The 14,959-nt window shown below is 30.3% G+C and overlaps 1 protein-coding gene across 1 annotated transcript in view; it reads left to right on the top strand.

The window, feature by feature from the left end:
* Nucleotides 1-2,725: 2,725 nt before the first annotated feature.
* Nucleotides 2,726-14,959, top strand: part of LOC106463438 (PR domain zinc finger protein 15-like) — a 34,644-nt gene continuing 22,410 nt past the window's right edge. Inside the window, exons 1-6 of the mRNA XM_022390926.1 lie at nucleotides 2,726-2,789; nucleotides 3,097-3,163; nucleotides 5,766-6,016; nucleotides 9,555-9,768; nucleotides 11,963-12,168; nucleotides 12,522-12,905. Coding sequence (XP_022246634.1) covers nucleotides 3,127-3,163; nucleotides 5,766-6,016; nucleotides 9,555-9,768; nucleotides 11,963-12,168; nucleotides 12,522-12,905 — 1,092 coding nt within the window. The 5' untranslated portion in view covers nucleotides 2,726-2,789; nucleotides 3,097-3,126. The remainder of the gene's footprint in view (nucleotides 2,790-3,096; nucleotides 3,164-5,765; nucleotides 6,017-9,554; nucleotides 9,769-11,962; nucleotides 12,169-12,521; nucleotides 12,906-14,959) is intronic.

Raw genomic sequence — 14,959 nt, 5'->3', positions numbered from 1 at the left:
GAAGCTACAGAAGCATTAGAAACCAAAAGGCCTAAAAGTCCCCCAATGGACAGCGGCAAGTCTACGAAATTACAACGCCAAAACCAGGGTTAGATTTTCCGCGGTGAACACAGTAGAATGTCCAATGTAGCTTTGCTCTAAAACAAACAACAGGCCTAAAAACTTATGATAAAAATCATGTAAACTGCGAATTTTATATATTTCTTTTAATTTGTCCATTTCGAATTCAAAATTAGAAGCATGTAAAAATAACAATAATATTTTTTATAACGTGATGAAATAAACAAGGAGGAATTATTAAAATACTGTTCTTCAAAGACATCTCTTTGACAACAAAAAAATGATGACATGGTTTGAACATATTATTGTAATGTTGTTCTAACATTAAGTTGATTTCTTTAGATTATTTAAAAAGAATAATGTGAGATCCAGCCCAAGTGACGATAAGAAATTAGTTTATTTCTTATATAACGTTTCTACAGATTACGTTGACTTGTACTGTATACCTGAGCTCACAAAGACCGTTGGAACAGAGTAATGGTACCCATGCTTAACTTATAAATGCAAAAAAATTACAGAATTTCCTTTCTAATCGATAAATAGAGACAACAATTCTTACTGTTTAACACTGAATTAAAACATTTATTGGATTTTCACACACTGGTGATGCGTATGTATAATGTACTCTGTTTCATCGTCAAGAACTGTTTAAGTATTCTAAGACTACTTTTATGTACTTTCTTACATTTAGCGTCATTATTACGATTAGCAGTTTCCTCTAGCAAACAACTCAATTATAAAATTGAAAATATAGCTTACAACAATATGTAAAAGCAATAATTCTCATTTTCACTAGTACAAGTTTATGATAATACTTTGATTTGATTCTACAACAAACAAAACGAACTTTTATAAGTCTTTACAATGTTTGGTCTGTTGTAGTAATGGTAGTGAAGTATCTTAGATACATAATTATTTTTTACACTATAGTGTAAATATTCTTTGTAATTTTTTACAAAATAAGAAATTAATTCGAAAATTAGATCAAGAAATATTGAGAATACTTAGAAATTGGTCAAGGGCAGATCAAGGAGTTAAAAAAGGGGAGAGGGTTCAAAGGAATGGATATCAGAGAGACACCCAAGGGAGTAAAATCTAAAAGAGGGCTTCCCTTCTCTGAGAAGCTAAGGTCTTTTTGAAGTTTGAAATAGTGTTTGGCCAATTCCTGACATTTTCCATTGGGTTTTTGCCAGTCATTTCCATCTGAAAATGATCAATAAGAAATCCAAATCGCCAATACTTTCTGATACCGTAGAGAACATCTTTGTCTTCACTCGCGAAACTGACTGCTAAACTTTGGATCTTGAAGCGACCTCCAGAGTCAACTTATATCAAGCGCTATTTATTGTTGGACTAGATAGTGGGATGGAAGTTTGATAGTCATACCAACGAAAGGGGCTCCTTCAAAACTTGTGGTGGGTTTTTCATCGATCATAATAGTTTGGAAGAAAAGATGTTTTGCATCTATCTTCAACCCTTTACACATTATAGACGGTCCAGACCCCTTTCCATATAAGAATACGAGCTTAAATTATCCAAGAATACGAATCAACAATATTTCAATCACTTGCATCTCAATTTTTCTATTGATTTCTGTTTTAATTTTTTTTTTTTTTTTTGCATTGTGAAAGTGGGATCCTGGTCCCCTGGATCTTCGTTTGTGTGTGTAATATATAGAAAAGTTACAGAACATGGATTAGTTAGCATACAGCTTGAGTTTTAATAGGATTGAACTGAGTTGTTCTTGGTAGTTGTTTAGGAGAATTTTCTTCACGTATATCAAGTGTGTCCGATCTCTTCCATCTTCCACAACAGCGAATCTGAAAACACATCAAATGCAGCTTATTTACGTAGCCGTTGCATTAAACTGGAGCACACAAAGTCGTTTAAGCGGAGGATAACATAACACTAACAGCTCTCATCAGTCATTGTTTAAAATATATCAATAAATAAAATTTAATCTCTAATACTTGCATGATTTAGTAGACTGTATGATAACAAAAAAAATAAAAAAAAAAGAAAAAAAAAAGAACAACAACAACAGTTTACCAAATATCTAATTGATGTGGTATCTTGGTGGTTAATCAGGTTTATGAAATGATGCTAATTGTTGTTTTTTTACACACTTAGTATAACCCAAAAGAAGTATTTCAGATACTAGATAGGATGGGCTCATGACAGTGCATAACATTTGAGTTGATAGACGTTTTGTACGTTTTATTGTTACAACCGATATACTGGCTGTGTTTAATCAAGTTGAACAAGAATGCTATCAAACACATCTAATAAAGCAGTATGTAATTTTAAGATGATTTTTACTTGGACAGTTACCTTTTTTACTATATAAAATACAGTAAAATCGATAAATTTGGTTCAGTGTTTTCTGATAACTAATACCAATATGTTTTTTTAATGTAGTTTTTCGTCAAAGTTCGACAAACATACTTGACAAAGGTGGCTACTTAAATCTGTGTTGCATTCAAACATAACTTAGGGAATACATAAATGGACCTGTTGTATTTTTAGGACATATAAGTAATGTGCTGGAGACATGTTTGAAGTAATTTGAAAATAAGCACCAGCTTTTTACCATTTTTGTTATTTCTGTAATACGCATGCGCTGTAAAATAAAGGGAGAAGTCGACGTACGGCGACTTATCGTTGTGCCGTTGTATGATGGACGCCATGTTCAGGTTTTAGCTATAACCACAGTGCTTAAAGATAAGTAGGTAAATGATATACTACTTATACACGTTCCTAACATACTTGCAAAATTCAGAGTGGGAATTAATAAATTTCAAGTTTGCAAAATTTTACCCTTTGTTATTAACGTAACGTTTGATATATTTAGAAAATTAGACTAAGACAAAGGTAGGGTGCAGGAAGTTTGATTAGTAATACTAATAGTAAACAACTTTAACTTTATTATGTTTATACAGTATTTTGCTGTCATCTGTGTGATATATTATTAATATTATGATAAATTATAATTAATTTGTGAAAAAATAGTAGCATATATATTCTTTTGTTTTCCAGAAGAAGAAGATATATTTCTAAATTACATACATGTCAGAAAAGCCTTACAACGACGAAGTTCATGATGGTAAGAAACTTAAATACATTTTTCGTTACTGACCTCAAATATCCGCCAGGCTCACGAAAACGTGGTATGTAATTTCAAAGCAATTCACATTGTATGATTTCATGACTAGAAGAAGCGAGGTCGTTTATTTCTTGTTAGCGTCAGCATATTATCTTCAAAATTTTACGAATTTATCTGAATAAAAATGTGAGCTATAAGAGTTAAATAATGTCACCATGTCAGTATCGACATCATATTCCTAGAACATGATCCAGGTTACATCACGGTTTACTCGCAACAAGATTTTTAAAAATAAAAGGTGAACGTTGGGTTTAGGCTATAAAGGTATCAAAACTTAAATTTTGAGAGCGAAAATACAACTGTTAAAAGCAACATTTACCCAAAAGTGTATTGCTTATATATTTCAGCGTAATGTAAGATTAATTAATTATATAAATTTTTAACTAAATATTTTCATTATTTATTACCATTTCCTACTGCACTATAGTATATATTGTAATGTTTGTAATTGTAATGCATATTGTGTTTTAAATTAACACTAACAGGTAATAAGTTTGTTTTTTATCTGGTAATTATGTACATTATTAGTGCAATTTAAAAATCATATTAATATATTTAAAACCAATTCAAAAAACTACATATAAAGGAAGAAAGAATACAAATGTAATGGTTAAATCATCCATAATTTCAGTAAAACATTTCGGGTATTTAAGTTTACAAAGGTTTAGTGTGATATATGCTACGTTTTACCATATTATTATGGGTTGGAGCTAAGTTACCATTCTCAAGTTTTTAAGCTGATAAGCAATGGCAAAAAAGAAGGATTTCAAAATGTCATCTGGCTTCACTCTGTTACCTATTTACTGTGTAAAAAGAAAAATGCTAGAAATTTAATCATTTCCTGTCTATTACCTCTTTAAAGAACCTAACAACCTCTTCTAATAAATTATGAAATGGCAAGTAATTGTTTTCAAGATAAGCTTGAATTTAGGCTTTTTAATCAAAATTAAAATAATTATTTCCCGCTTTTAGATGAATAAGATATATCAGATTTCTCTAAAGACACCATAAGGAAATGAAACTGGTTATCTATCGATATAAATGAGACTTTTTTCAAATAAACTATTTTGGAAAAAACAGTGCAGATTTCTTTAAAGACACCATAAGTAATTGAAGCTGGTTATCTATCGATATAAATGAGGCTTTTTTCAAATAAACTATTTTGGAAAAAACAGTGCAGATTTCTCTAAAGACACCATAAGTAATTGAAGCTGGTTATCTATCGATATAAATGAGGCTTTTTTCAAATAAACTATTTTGGAAAAAACAGTGCAGATTTCTCTAAAGACACCATGAGTAATTGAAGCTGGTTATCTATTGATATAAATGAGACTTTTTTCAAATAAACTATTTTGGAAAAAACAGTGCAGATTTCTCTAAAGACACCATAAGTAATTGAAGCTGGTTATCTATCGATATAAATGAGGCTTTTTTCAAATAAGCTATTTTGGAAAAAACAGTGCAGATTTCTCTAAAGACACCATAAGTGATTGAAGCTGGTCATCTACCAATATAAATGAGGCTTTTTTTTAAAATAAACTATTTGGGAAAAAAACAGTGCATTTGAAAATACACTATAAAGTATGTTTGGTTGTCATATCAAAGAACTTCAATACCACATTCAATGTATAAGTGATGTGAGCATTATTATTTGCATTAAAGATTTGGGTGAAATCCTAAAAGAATGGTTGAATAACTTGATAACTTCATCAGTGCTTTCCATTCTTAAGCACTTGAAATTTAAATACAGAGATACGATACAAGTATTGTATCATGAAGCCATGATGCAATTGTATCAATACGTCATCTGATATGAAACGATTCATGTATCTTCATGAAACTTGGCAGGCTTTCAATAAACATTATAAGTCGTTTGTACTCACAATTTCTAATAAAGTGTTTTGCTAAAAATTAATTAGTCAGTAAAAGAAGATGAGTATTGAGTACTACATGTTGTTTTTATTTCTTTTATCAAAAACATTACATGCAATGTAACATAATAAATTAACAATAAAATAGATAAACAGATATTAACTTTTTTTATTTTACTTCTCTTGCCAGCTGCCAGTTAGTTGATCAAACTTGAGGATTTGAAAAAGCACTGTAAAGTGTGGAGTACTTAAAGCAATATTAGTAATATAGATAATAAATTACAGACAAGTCTGTCAAATTTTGTAACAAACCATTGGTAAAACTTCTGTATCTAGATATGTATCGTATTGACTACTATGATGAGATACGCAACCCTAAAATTTACCCAAGGAAATTTTTCTGATCATAAAAAAAAAAAAAGAAATGTCAAGTAATGAGGGAGCATCTTGAGGTTTTTCCCACAGCCTTGTTTCTGTATTGAATATATATGTATATATTGTTTTCTTGACTTAATTGCATAAGGACATACTGAAGTCCAGATATAATCTTGTGCATACTTGTTTTTTTTAAGCTGTAAAAGAGGAGTTTGTTTTGACTTGTAGTTAGGTATGGTATTAAGATGCTTGAGAATGAGAGTGCTAACTGATGTTGTTGATGTCTCTGTTTGCAGAGTGTGATGTATGTGAGGGTTATCATGATACTTCAGAATGCCCTCTCTTGGGTGTTGGAGCTAAGGTGGAAGACAAGCAGATTCCTTCACGAGCGAGGCTGACGATTCCTCATAACCTCCAGGTGAATGATCGGGATTATGGTCATCTAGAAGTAATTGCTAAGGAACGTATTATTTCTAAAACCCAATTTGGTCCAGTGGAGGCTCCAAGAGTTTCTAACTTGGAAAAAATACCAAGCTTTATTTTAAAGGTGAGCTTCTGTTTCATTGCAAAAAGCTAAGATTCTGACTGATCTGAATGTAAAAGCATCAAAAACAATTTTTTATGTTAATAGTGATAACTTGCAAGTTTGAAAATTATTGTTGCGTGTAAAATAAGGCAATAAAGTATTGAATTTTTTAATGTAAAACTTAAGTAACGAAGGAATGAAAGAGTTCTAACCAACTCTTTGAAGTTTTTGTTAAATTTCTCATTATACTATGAAACAAAAACAATTAAATTTAGCCTTCTTTTTGTGTTATATGAGGTTTGAAAATCTCTTTTTAACACTGACTATATAAAAGGGTGAAATAACATTTTCACAAATATAGACAATCAATAAGCTATTAAAGTTTATGTGTATGTTACTGACCTTTAAAGTTTCAAGTCACCATTATCAGCCTAAAACCATTTGAGAAATTAAACGGACAATCTATCTTCTCACAGGAGTCAAAACTCTCCTCATTTTCACTTGCTTTAAAAAGAAAACCTGCAAAGCTTGTGTATATTTTAAATTGATAACTCGTATTTTAGATTGTGACTCATTTTTTTTTAGCTCTGTTATGCACATTTTAGTGGTATAACAATTTGCTGATGCACTGATACATCATGACATGTTGCTCCATGATACACATCATATCATGACAACTGCATTGTATATCCCATGATACATGGGCCCGTCAGTACCAGCTGCCCCCAAGGACATGGTACTCATCTACAAACACTACTGGTATGCTCGTTCTTTGTTCATGGTTGCTCACTGCATATGTGCAAATAAAATTAGTTTCATCAAAACAGTGCAATGATGACAGTCCACAAATGTTTGTTAGAAACTAGCACAGCTGATGTTCTACTTCATTTTCAACATAAAGTTTGTTATATTCTAATCCATTCATCAAACTGCTGGTTGTTGCCATGATAAACTGATATTGTATTTTAATATGTATTGTATCATGTAGAAACATATCGTTACAGCTTTAGCACATTTTCCAACAAATCACTATCCTTTCTATGCTAAAGAGACCAAAAATGAACAAAAATAATTAAGTACTTAACAAAAGTTTAAATATTGCAGGCATATACCATTAGTTTGGAGGTATTGATTGGAGATCAGATGCAAGTCATTGAAAAATGAAATTGTTATTGTTTGGGCAGCCAGGAAGTAAAATTAGGATTGAAATTCTAATTGAACTATTTCCACTTACGGTTGAGCTCTAAACTGATAAGATTTTAAAACAAGTTATGTATTTTTTCAAGATTTGTCAGGTACAGGCTACAAATATACCCATGAAACCATCAACAAATCAACTGTAGATTAGCATATCAAAAGGCCAAAAATAAAATGTATGCTCAGTATTAAGTCACTAGTCCTATAATACTAGTGTTTTATATTGGGAATTAATCCAAATGCATTTCTTACTTGTCTTGAGCTATCATTAATATCGAGCCCCATTTTTCTGTTTAAAGAGTTGAACAAAGACTTTGAGTCAGTAGGTGCTGCATACTAGTTACTGTCATTAAGTTGAGTAGTTAAGAATTAGGGAAAGCTATACTTGACATCATGGGGGCCTGTGACTGGGTTTTCTAAGACCATGTGTCCCATAAGGTGCAATTCAATTTTCATATCAGTTCAACCAATATCTGATACATCCCACATCTTATCTTCTGTGATTTTTCTAATTATCTGTATACCCGTCCTTTTTTTGTATTATGAACTATACTGAGTAAGTTTCAGTGTCCTAAACCCATCAGTAAAGAAGTAGAGTACGTATAACAAATATGTTAATTTTGGCCTCATTGTTTGAAGTCCAAGTGAACAACTTATAATACATTTTGACAAAAAACAAGTCACATAAAAGAACTATTGTGTACTCACAATTTTCTATTGCAAAATAGAATATAAGCATTTTGGAAATTGTTCTTCAAACCTGACAAATTCAGAGTGTAATATCTTGGCAATATATAATCTTCTGGAATAATCATGATTAGAGCTGGTAGTTATTGGAATTAGCTAATTGATTATTTGTTAGGCTCATTAAAAAATGACATTCAACTAACCAGTTATTCTCACACGAGATTTCCAGCTTCTTTGGGTTTTTTAAATATATTTTTGAACTACCCTATGTTTAATATGATAGACATCTTCAGGTACAATTATTTAGAGTTAAGTTAGTTTTTTTGTAATCCTAAGCTGTTGTACATGAAAATGTATCATATACAACATAATGCAAAACCTGTAATATGCTGAAAATATGATTGATATCATTCCATCGGTTTCTCCCTACAAATTTTCACAAAACTGTTCTACTAAAACTAAATAAACTAATTAAAAATAACTCTCTCTAGATTTCATGTGATAAAAACTAGTAAATATTTTTGTCACAATGTGTGATAAATAATGTATAGTGTAGTGAAAACAAATTCAGTCAAAAAACAATACAATATTCATTATTTAGCAAAAACTTGTGAAGATAGTAGATGACAGAGATTAAACTGATTCTTAATGTAGAATTAGAAGTATTTTAAGAAATATTAAAATCATGGTAACATGAAAGAATCTTTAGTTACAGATATTTTGGAGTCTTCTTTTAATTTCATCATCAGTGTGAAAAACTTCAAAAATAATTAACTTTATAAGCATAAAAACATCAAACTTTTAGTTGAGAAGTTATTCATATAGACAGAAGTTTAGAACATGTTAAAATGATTAATATGTTAACATTTAGCAATACATGCTGGAAGAAACTGAAAATGTGGGTGATGAGAAATCAATAAATCAAATAACACATGGTTTTGGAAGGGAATTTTCTGCTTTAATATTTTAATAAAGTTTATGCTCTATATTGTCTTGTTTGTTTTAACGTTCAGAAATCATTTGATACACATGTAATAAAGATATCGGAGTTGTAGGAAACAAAGAGAGTTTTAGGTGTAATATTGACAAAAGCTTGAAGATAAGTAGTTGGCAGTTCTGACAAAAACTACGAGAATACTGAGGTTTAATAGAATTAGTTTTGTAGGGAAAAGTGCTGAAGAGAAGAGCTACCAGGATTATACCTATTGAAATAGGCTTAATGGCTTTTCTATGAAAGTAATTTAAGGTGATTGGATTAAGATGCCAAATGTTAACGGCTAAGGTGAGCTGCTACGAGTTGTCTGTTTTGACTTCTGAAATAGTATGGTTGCTGCATGTAACAGGAACATGAATATTAGAAGTGTGAAAGTAAAATTTTTTTTATAATTGTTGATTTAAAGTGATTTGCTTAATAAAATTTAGGCTAAAAGTTTGATATTCTTTAAGCTTTTTTTTGGAGATATATATGTATTGAATGGTCAGTGATCTTCAGGAGGCTGTTATTATAATTTCGGAATATTAACGAGTGGCTTCGTTGAATGGCCAGTGAGCCTTCAGTTAACTTACTCCTTCTTGTGGTTTCAAAACAAAGTAGATAAATACTCTTAAAATAATTTTTCTTGAAACTTTCAATTGATTTTAATGTCAGATAATAATTTTATAAAATGTTTTATAGGTTTTCAATAAAGATGGAACTTCAGTGTTTTTAGACACTTCAGATGAGACATACTGTAATTGGATGTGTCTGGTTTCTCCAGTGAAAGATGGTGTCCATCAAAATCTGATCGCGTATCAGCTTCGAGAGAACATTTACTTTAGTGCACAAAGAGACATACACGTAGGAGAAGAACTGTGTGTTGGTTATGCTCCTGCATATGGTAAAAAAATAGGTAAATATTGAACATTTTTGTTTTTCCTGAAATTGTTTTTATTAGAAAAATTTAAAATATATTATTAACAAAAATGTGTAACTTAAATAAAATGAAATATATTATTGATAAATCCCATCAATCTTTTTCTGTAAAGCTACTTCTCTGAAATAAAACTAATTTTAACTGGAAAATTAAATAATGTTGCACCATATTATATTCTATTCGGCAGATTTATTTAGATTATTTGGTAATAATAATGCCAAGTCCAGACCGTAACAATAACAAATTAGTTTTCCATAATATTTGCTACAGGCTACTTTCACTTGTGGTTGTAAGCCTTGGTACACAAACAATGTTTTAACAGAAATTCTAAGACAAATGATAAGTAGGTTTAACAAAAAACTTATCTGTGTAGTCTCTTTGTTAATCAATTTAATAAATGCGATAAGTCTCAGTGAAAACTTTTCTGACACTGAACTCGTAAATTTACTGATTACTTCACTCCTTTCTCATTAATCCTATGAACTCTGGTAGGTCAAAATGTGCAAGTCACAATAATTTTTACAGAGTTTCATTCAAAATGTAATTAAACTATATTACTAATGTATGTTAATAAATTTGTCATCAAAATGTAGTGTATTATTTCCACTAGCGTATAGCCTGTCAAAAATGGCATGGCAAGTACTATCACCCCCACCCCATAGTATACCCTAACCTCACATTTCCTAGCTAACTGAAGTAAATACATTTTGTGAAATCAAGCTTGATCAACAAAGAGATAGAAAAGTGCAGTCGAGCCAGTCAAACGTTGGTAAATTTATTTGTTAGCCAATCAAAATTAAGATCATTCATGAAATGAATTTGTGGCATATTCATAGAATAATTATTGGTAAAAATCAGTTAGATTAACAACTTCTAATATATGTAAAAGCCAGCACGTTTTGATAACAATGTATTTCAACAATGGCGATAATATCATGCTGCTTAGCAAGAAAAGTATAACCTAATGTTGTTATTCTATGTACTGAAAGTATGAAATGAAATGTATGGACAACACAACTGGAAAAATGTTTGTTGATTTCTTAACTTAGAGTCACCATTGATTAAAGAGGTTTTTAAAACATATATTTTTACTATTAAGAAATATAATATATATACTGTGTTGTTGTTGGGCTTAGGATTCTTCTACAGTAGGTGTCTGTGACTTGTTAGCGATAAAATTCAACGATAAACAAACAGCACACACTTCACTTGTTTTCAAAATGATATAAATATTTGGAATATGTTAAACATGTACAACAAATTCTTCAACACTATAGATATTATAGGCATATCATAAACACTATATATGTTGTTCTCTCATTCTTGTCAAAAGTCCACTTAGGCCTATTCAGTTACTTTAGAATTTTAGTTGACAAGCTGACCTATCTTCTCTATCACTATCACACTAGTATTCTGAATGTGATTCACTTACAATTGTGGCATGAGTTACCGTAATCGTTTGGTATTCTTTCTTCTGAAGATCCTCTGTTCCGTTTGTCAAAGTGCACTCAGCCTGGTTCAATTACTTTAGAACCAGAATAAATTATTTTTCTTTTCTCCATTTCTACTGTTAGTCTTACTCTATCATATTAAACGTTAGGCCTATCACTTCTATGGTACTTAACTTTTCCTTTTGTAACTTTACTTGTGCTATTATCTGTCTGCTGCTTCTCGCTCATCTCACACTATTTATATCTTTGTCTATTAATCGTCTGTCTGCCTTCTATATTCTCCACATCAGTGTATCGTACGTGACATTCAATAGTCTCAACATCAATGAATTATTAACAAAACGTCTTACAAAAACTGAACACTAATAAAATATTCACCACAAAAACAAATCAGTCAATAACATTTAAACTAAACAGTCTTATATCATGACAAAGACTATTGATATGGAATTAAGAAATATATTTAACATAGAAGTGTTGAGGATATTAGGTACTGTGGTATGCCTTTTCACATAGTGTTTTTAAAATTATTTTTTTAGCAACTTGCTGCTAATTATTTTGCAATTACAAATTATAATAATCTGTTGTGGATTGGTGTTACACATAAATTCTTTTTTTTTGACATAGAATAAGAACAACCTTTTTAAGTGAAATTTGTAAAAGAGTTTTTTTTTGTAAAAGTTCTTTCTATAATGATTATAAATTCTTTTGGTGTTCAGAATTAGCACTCCAACAGTCCAATTCAGTATCTCCTTCAAAGAATAAAATACAAGTCTATCAGTCAAATGAGACATCAAATGGTATACATGAAAATTTTAACTCGGATGTTCAGCAGGTCACTCAACCACTTCCTAAACGAAAAAGAGGACGTCCGCCGAAAAGTGTTTCACTTCAAAGAAATGGGGCAGGAAATGACACAAACCAAGTAAGTTCATGCAAATTCTAAATTAATAAAACAAAATGTATATTTTTTAAGAAACAAAACCTTAAACGTGTCTTGTATATAGTTGGAAATTTCAGATTTCTATAGCAAGTTCTGTTAACTCTCTAAAATAGTATGATTAAAAAACATTTGTCTCAAACTTCAGGTATGATGTTTGTAAATTGTTGAAGAAGATTGGTCAGGTGATGAGGTTGAAATTACTAAAGTAAAATGTTATTTTTAATTCAGACATTAAACTAAAATAATGTGACATCTTTAAGGTATAATTTAAGATATAATCACCACAGTAAGGCTTAATTAACTTCATACCTATAAATCTTACTTAATGTTTATAGATTGACATAGACACAGAACCAGCCACTGTATTGTCTAACCTGGATGCAAAAGATTTAGGAGTGAAAACTGATTCAAAGGAATGGTCATGCTCACAATGTAGTAAACACTTTACTGACTGCCTTTTATTTGCTCGTCACTTACAAGAACACTATAAGCCTAAACACTTTATAAAGGATAGAGAAGGCTGGCATGCTGGCAGTTGGTGGCGAAGAAGAAGAGGGAGACAAAGAAGAAGCCACTTTGCCAAGCTTGCTGGCTTAAGGAGAGTAGGACGACCGAGAAAGGACGAGCCCAAGCCCTTCAGGAAGGAACGAATTCAGGTGCAAGCAGATGAGGATGACAACCAAATACTTGATAGCACTCAGCAAGATTCTGTTACCAAGGTATATATATATATATATATAATGATGTGTGCTTTTACCATTTTTATTGTGGTTTTAAGAACAAGACTAAACTGATATGTACTTTTGATTACTGTATAAAATAAATTTTATCACCTCTTGATTAGTTATACTTGTTAGTTGAAGCTATCAACTGTTGTCCAATATGCACTGCGGTCATTGAAAAGTAGTTGTGTGACAAGAGTAATTGCTAGTTATTGAACTTTTACTCCCATGTCAATCATTCATAATAAAAGGTTATTACAAACTTATCTTATAAATAGTTTCCAAATAAACTGCTGTGAAGAGTAACACATAGTAAAGAAGTCTTTTATTCTTTCAGCATGGGCTTGGTCCATGGGACCAACCTCGTAAACATTTTGTGCTTGTTATAGTTTTCATGCTATAACTTTTAAATTAATAAGCATTTGTTCATGAAATTTGGTAGATTATCAGTAAACATATAAGGCTTACACAAAATATCAGATTTGTTTTATTAAGTCTTAAGGTTTGTTAAGCAATGTTTTTCTCATGCATTTTTTTTTTTTTTTGCATGTTGTTTATCCAACTTGCAAAGTAATTTTTGTTTTAAGATTAAAAATACTTTTATACATCAAAAAATTTCAAATTTCACGTGCAAAATCTTTATAACGTCCAGATGGCTATCAAACATTTCTTAAGAAAAACTTTTTATCTGTTATTTTCACTAACGAATCCCTGTACGGGTTCTGTCAATTTGACTGATCTTGTAACCACCATACAAAATTGGGAAATAAACATAAGTTGTACTTTTTTCATTCTAGAATGACTAAACATTATAACACAAATGTTTAGACTAAATAGCTTAAATCTTGTAACATTATACATTTATATATATATTTATTTATATCTAAAAAGATATGAAATTTCAAGCAGACTACAGACTCAATTTAACAGCTTCAAGTTTTGTATCGAAAGAATGAGATGATGTCGCATTACTTGAAAATGGCTAAAAATTCACATGTCATAGACAGAAGTTAGTGTATAAATAGGACTATTTCCAAAAATGGAAAGAGGTGAGCTGGGCCAAATAAAAAAAATATGAGGTTCTTATTTTATATCCTAGCTTGTCAATATTGGTAATTTAAGTTTCTAATTCGTACGAAACTACAGACTTAGTATTTTGACATCACAAACATCTAATTTGAACCAGTGCTGCATTCAACATACCACGTGACACACACAAATTGATGTCTGGGTGTGTTTTTTAATATTTACTTTTAAATTAAGAAATTAAATAATGTATAATACTAAAATTTGAATTATAATCTACAGTTTGATACCAAACTTATTGACATAAATTCATAAAATAGTAGTTCAATAAAATTTTGAATGCGAGTCAACAAAAGCGATGACATGGCCTTTGACCCATCTGGAGAGAGTTAATGTCATGCGTAGTTTTGCTAATTATTTGATATATAGGTGCATCAAGCTTTTAACATACACTTGTCTTTCTCGAAAATCACAGAAATCAGTGTTTAGGGTAATATAAATGAATTTATATGCTGCATATATTTTCTCACTTAACTTGATGAGAAAGTAACCTTCTTCTTTCTTTTCAAGAAGAAATATTAGGTATAGTGTGTAGAGGAACTTGCTAATCATATTATTGCTGCTTTTATAACCAAAAAATACATATTCAGATTTTTCACAATTTTAAGTAATTGCTCAGAGTTAGGAAAAGCCTCTATGGTTATGTATATATCTGATAATAATCCTGTTACATGTGTTTAAAAATAGCAGTTGTTCCAAGGAAAACAGTATTTGTGTTTTTATATCCATTATAAAGCCTATGGTGTATATGTAACTTGAAATTAAAACATTCTGAGTTAAAAAAAAAACATGATATAATAGTCAATACATTAGATAAAATATCCATACAAGACTATGCAGAGCTTAAAAAAATTAAAAAACATGATATAATAGTCAATACATTAGATAAAATATCCATACAAGACTATGCAGAGCTTAAAAAAAAATTAGAAAACATGATATAATAGTCAATACATTAGATAAAA

This window comes from Limulus polyphemus, unplaced genomic scaffold (genome assembly GCF_000517525.1).
Source record: "Limulus polyphemus unplaced genomic scaffold, Limulus_polyphemus-2.1.2 Scaffold1408, whole genome shotgun sequence".
Taxonomy (NCBI): Eukaryota; Metazoa; Arthropoda; class Merostomata; order Xiphosura; family Limulidae; genus Limulus; species Limulus polyphemus.
This window is presented reverse-complemented; position numbering and strand designations above follow the sequence as displayed.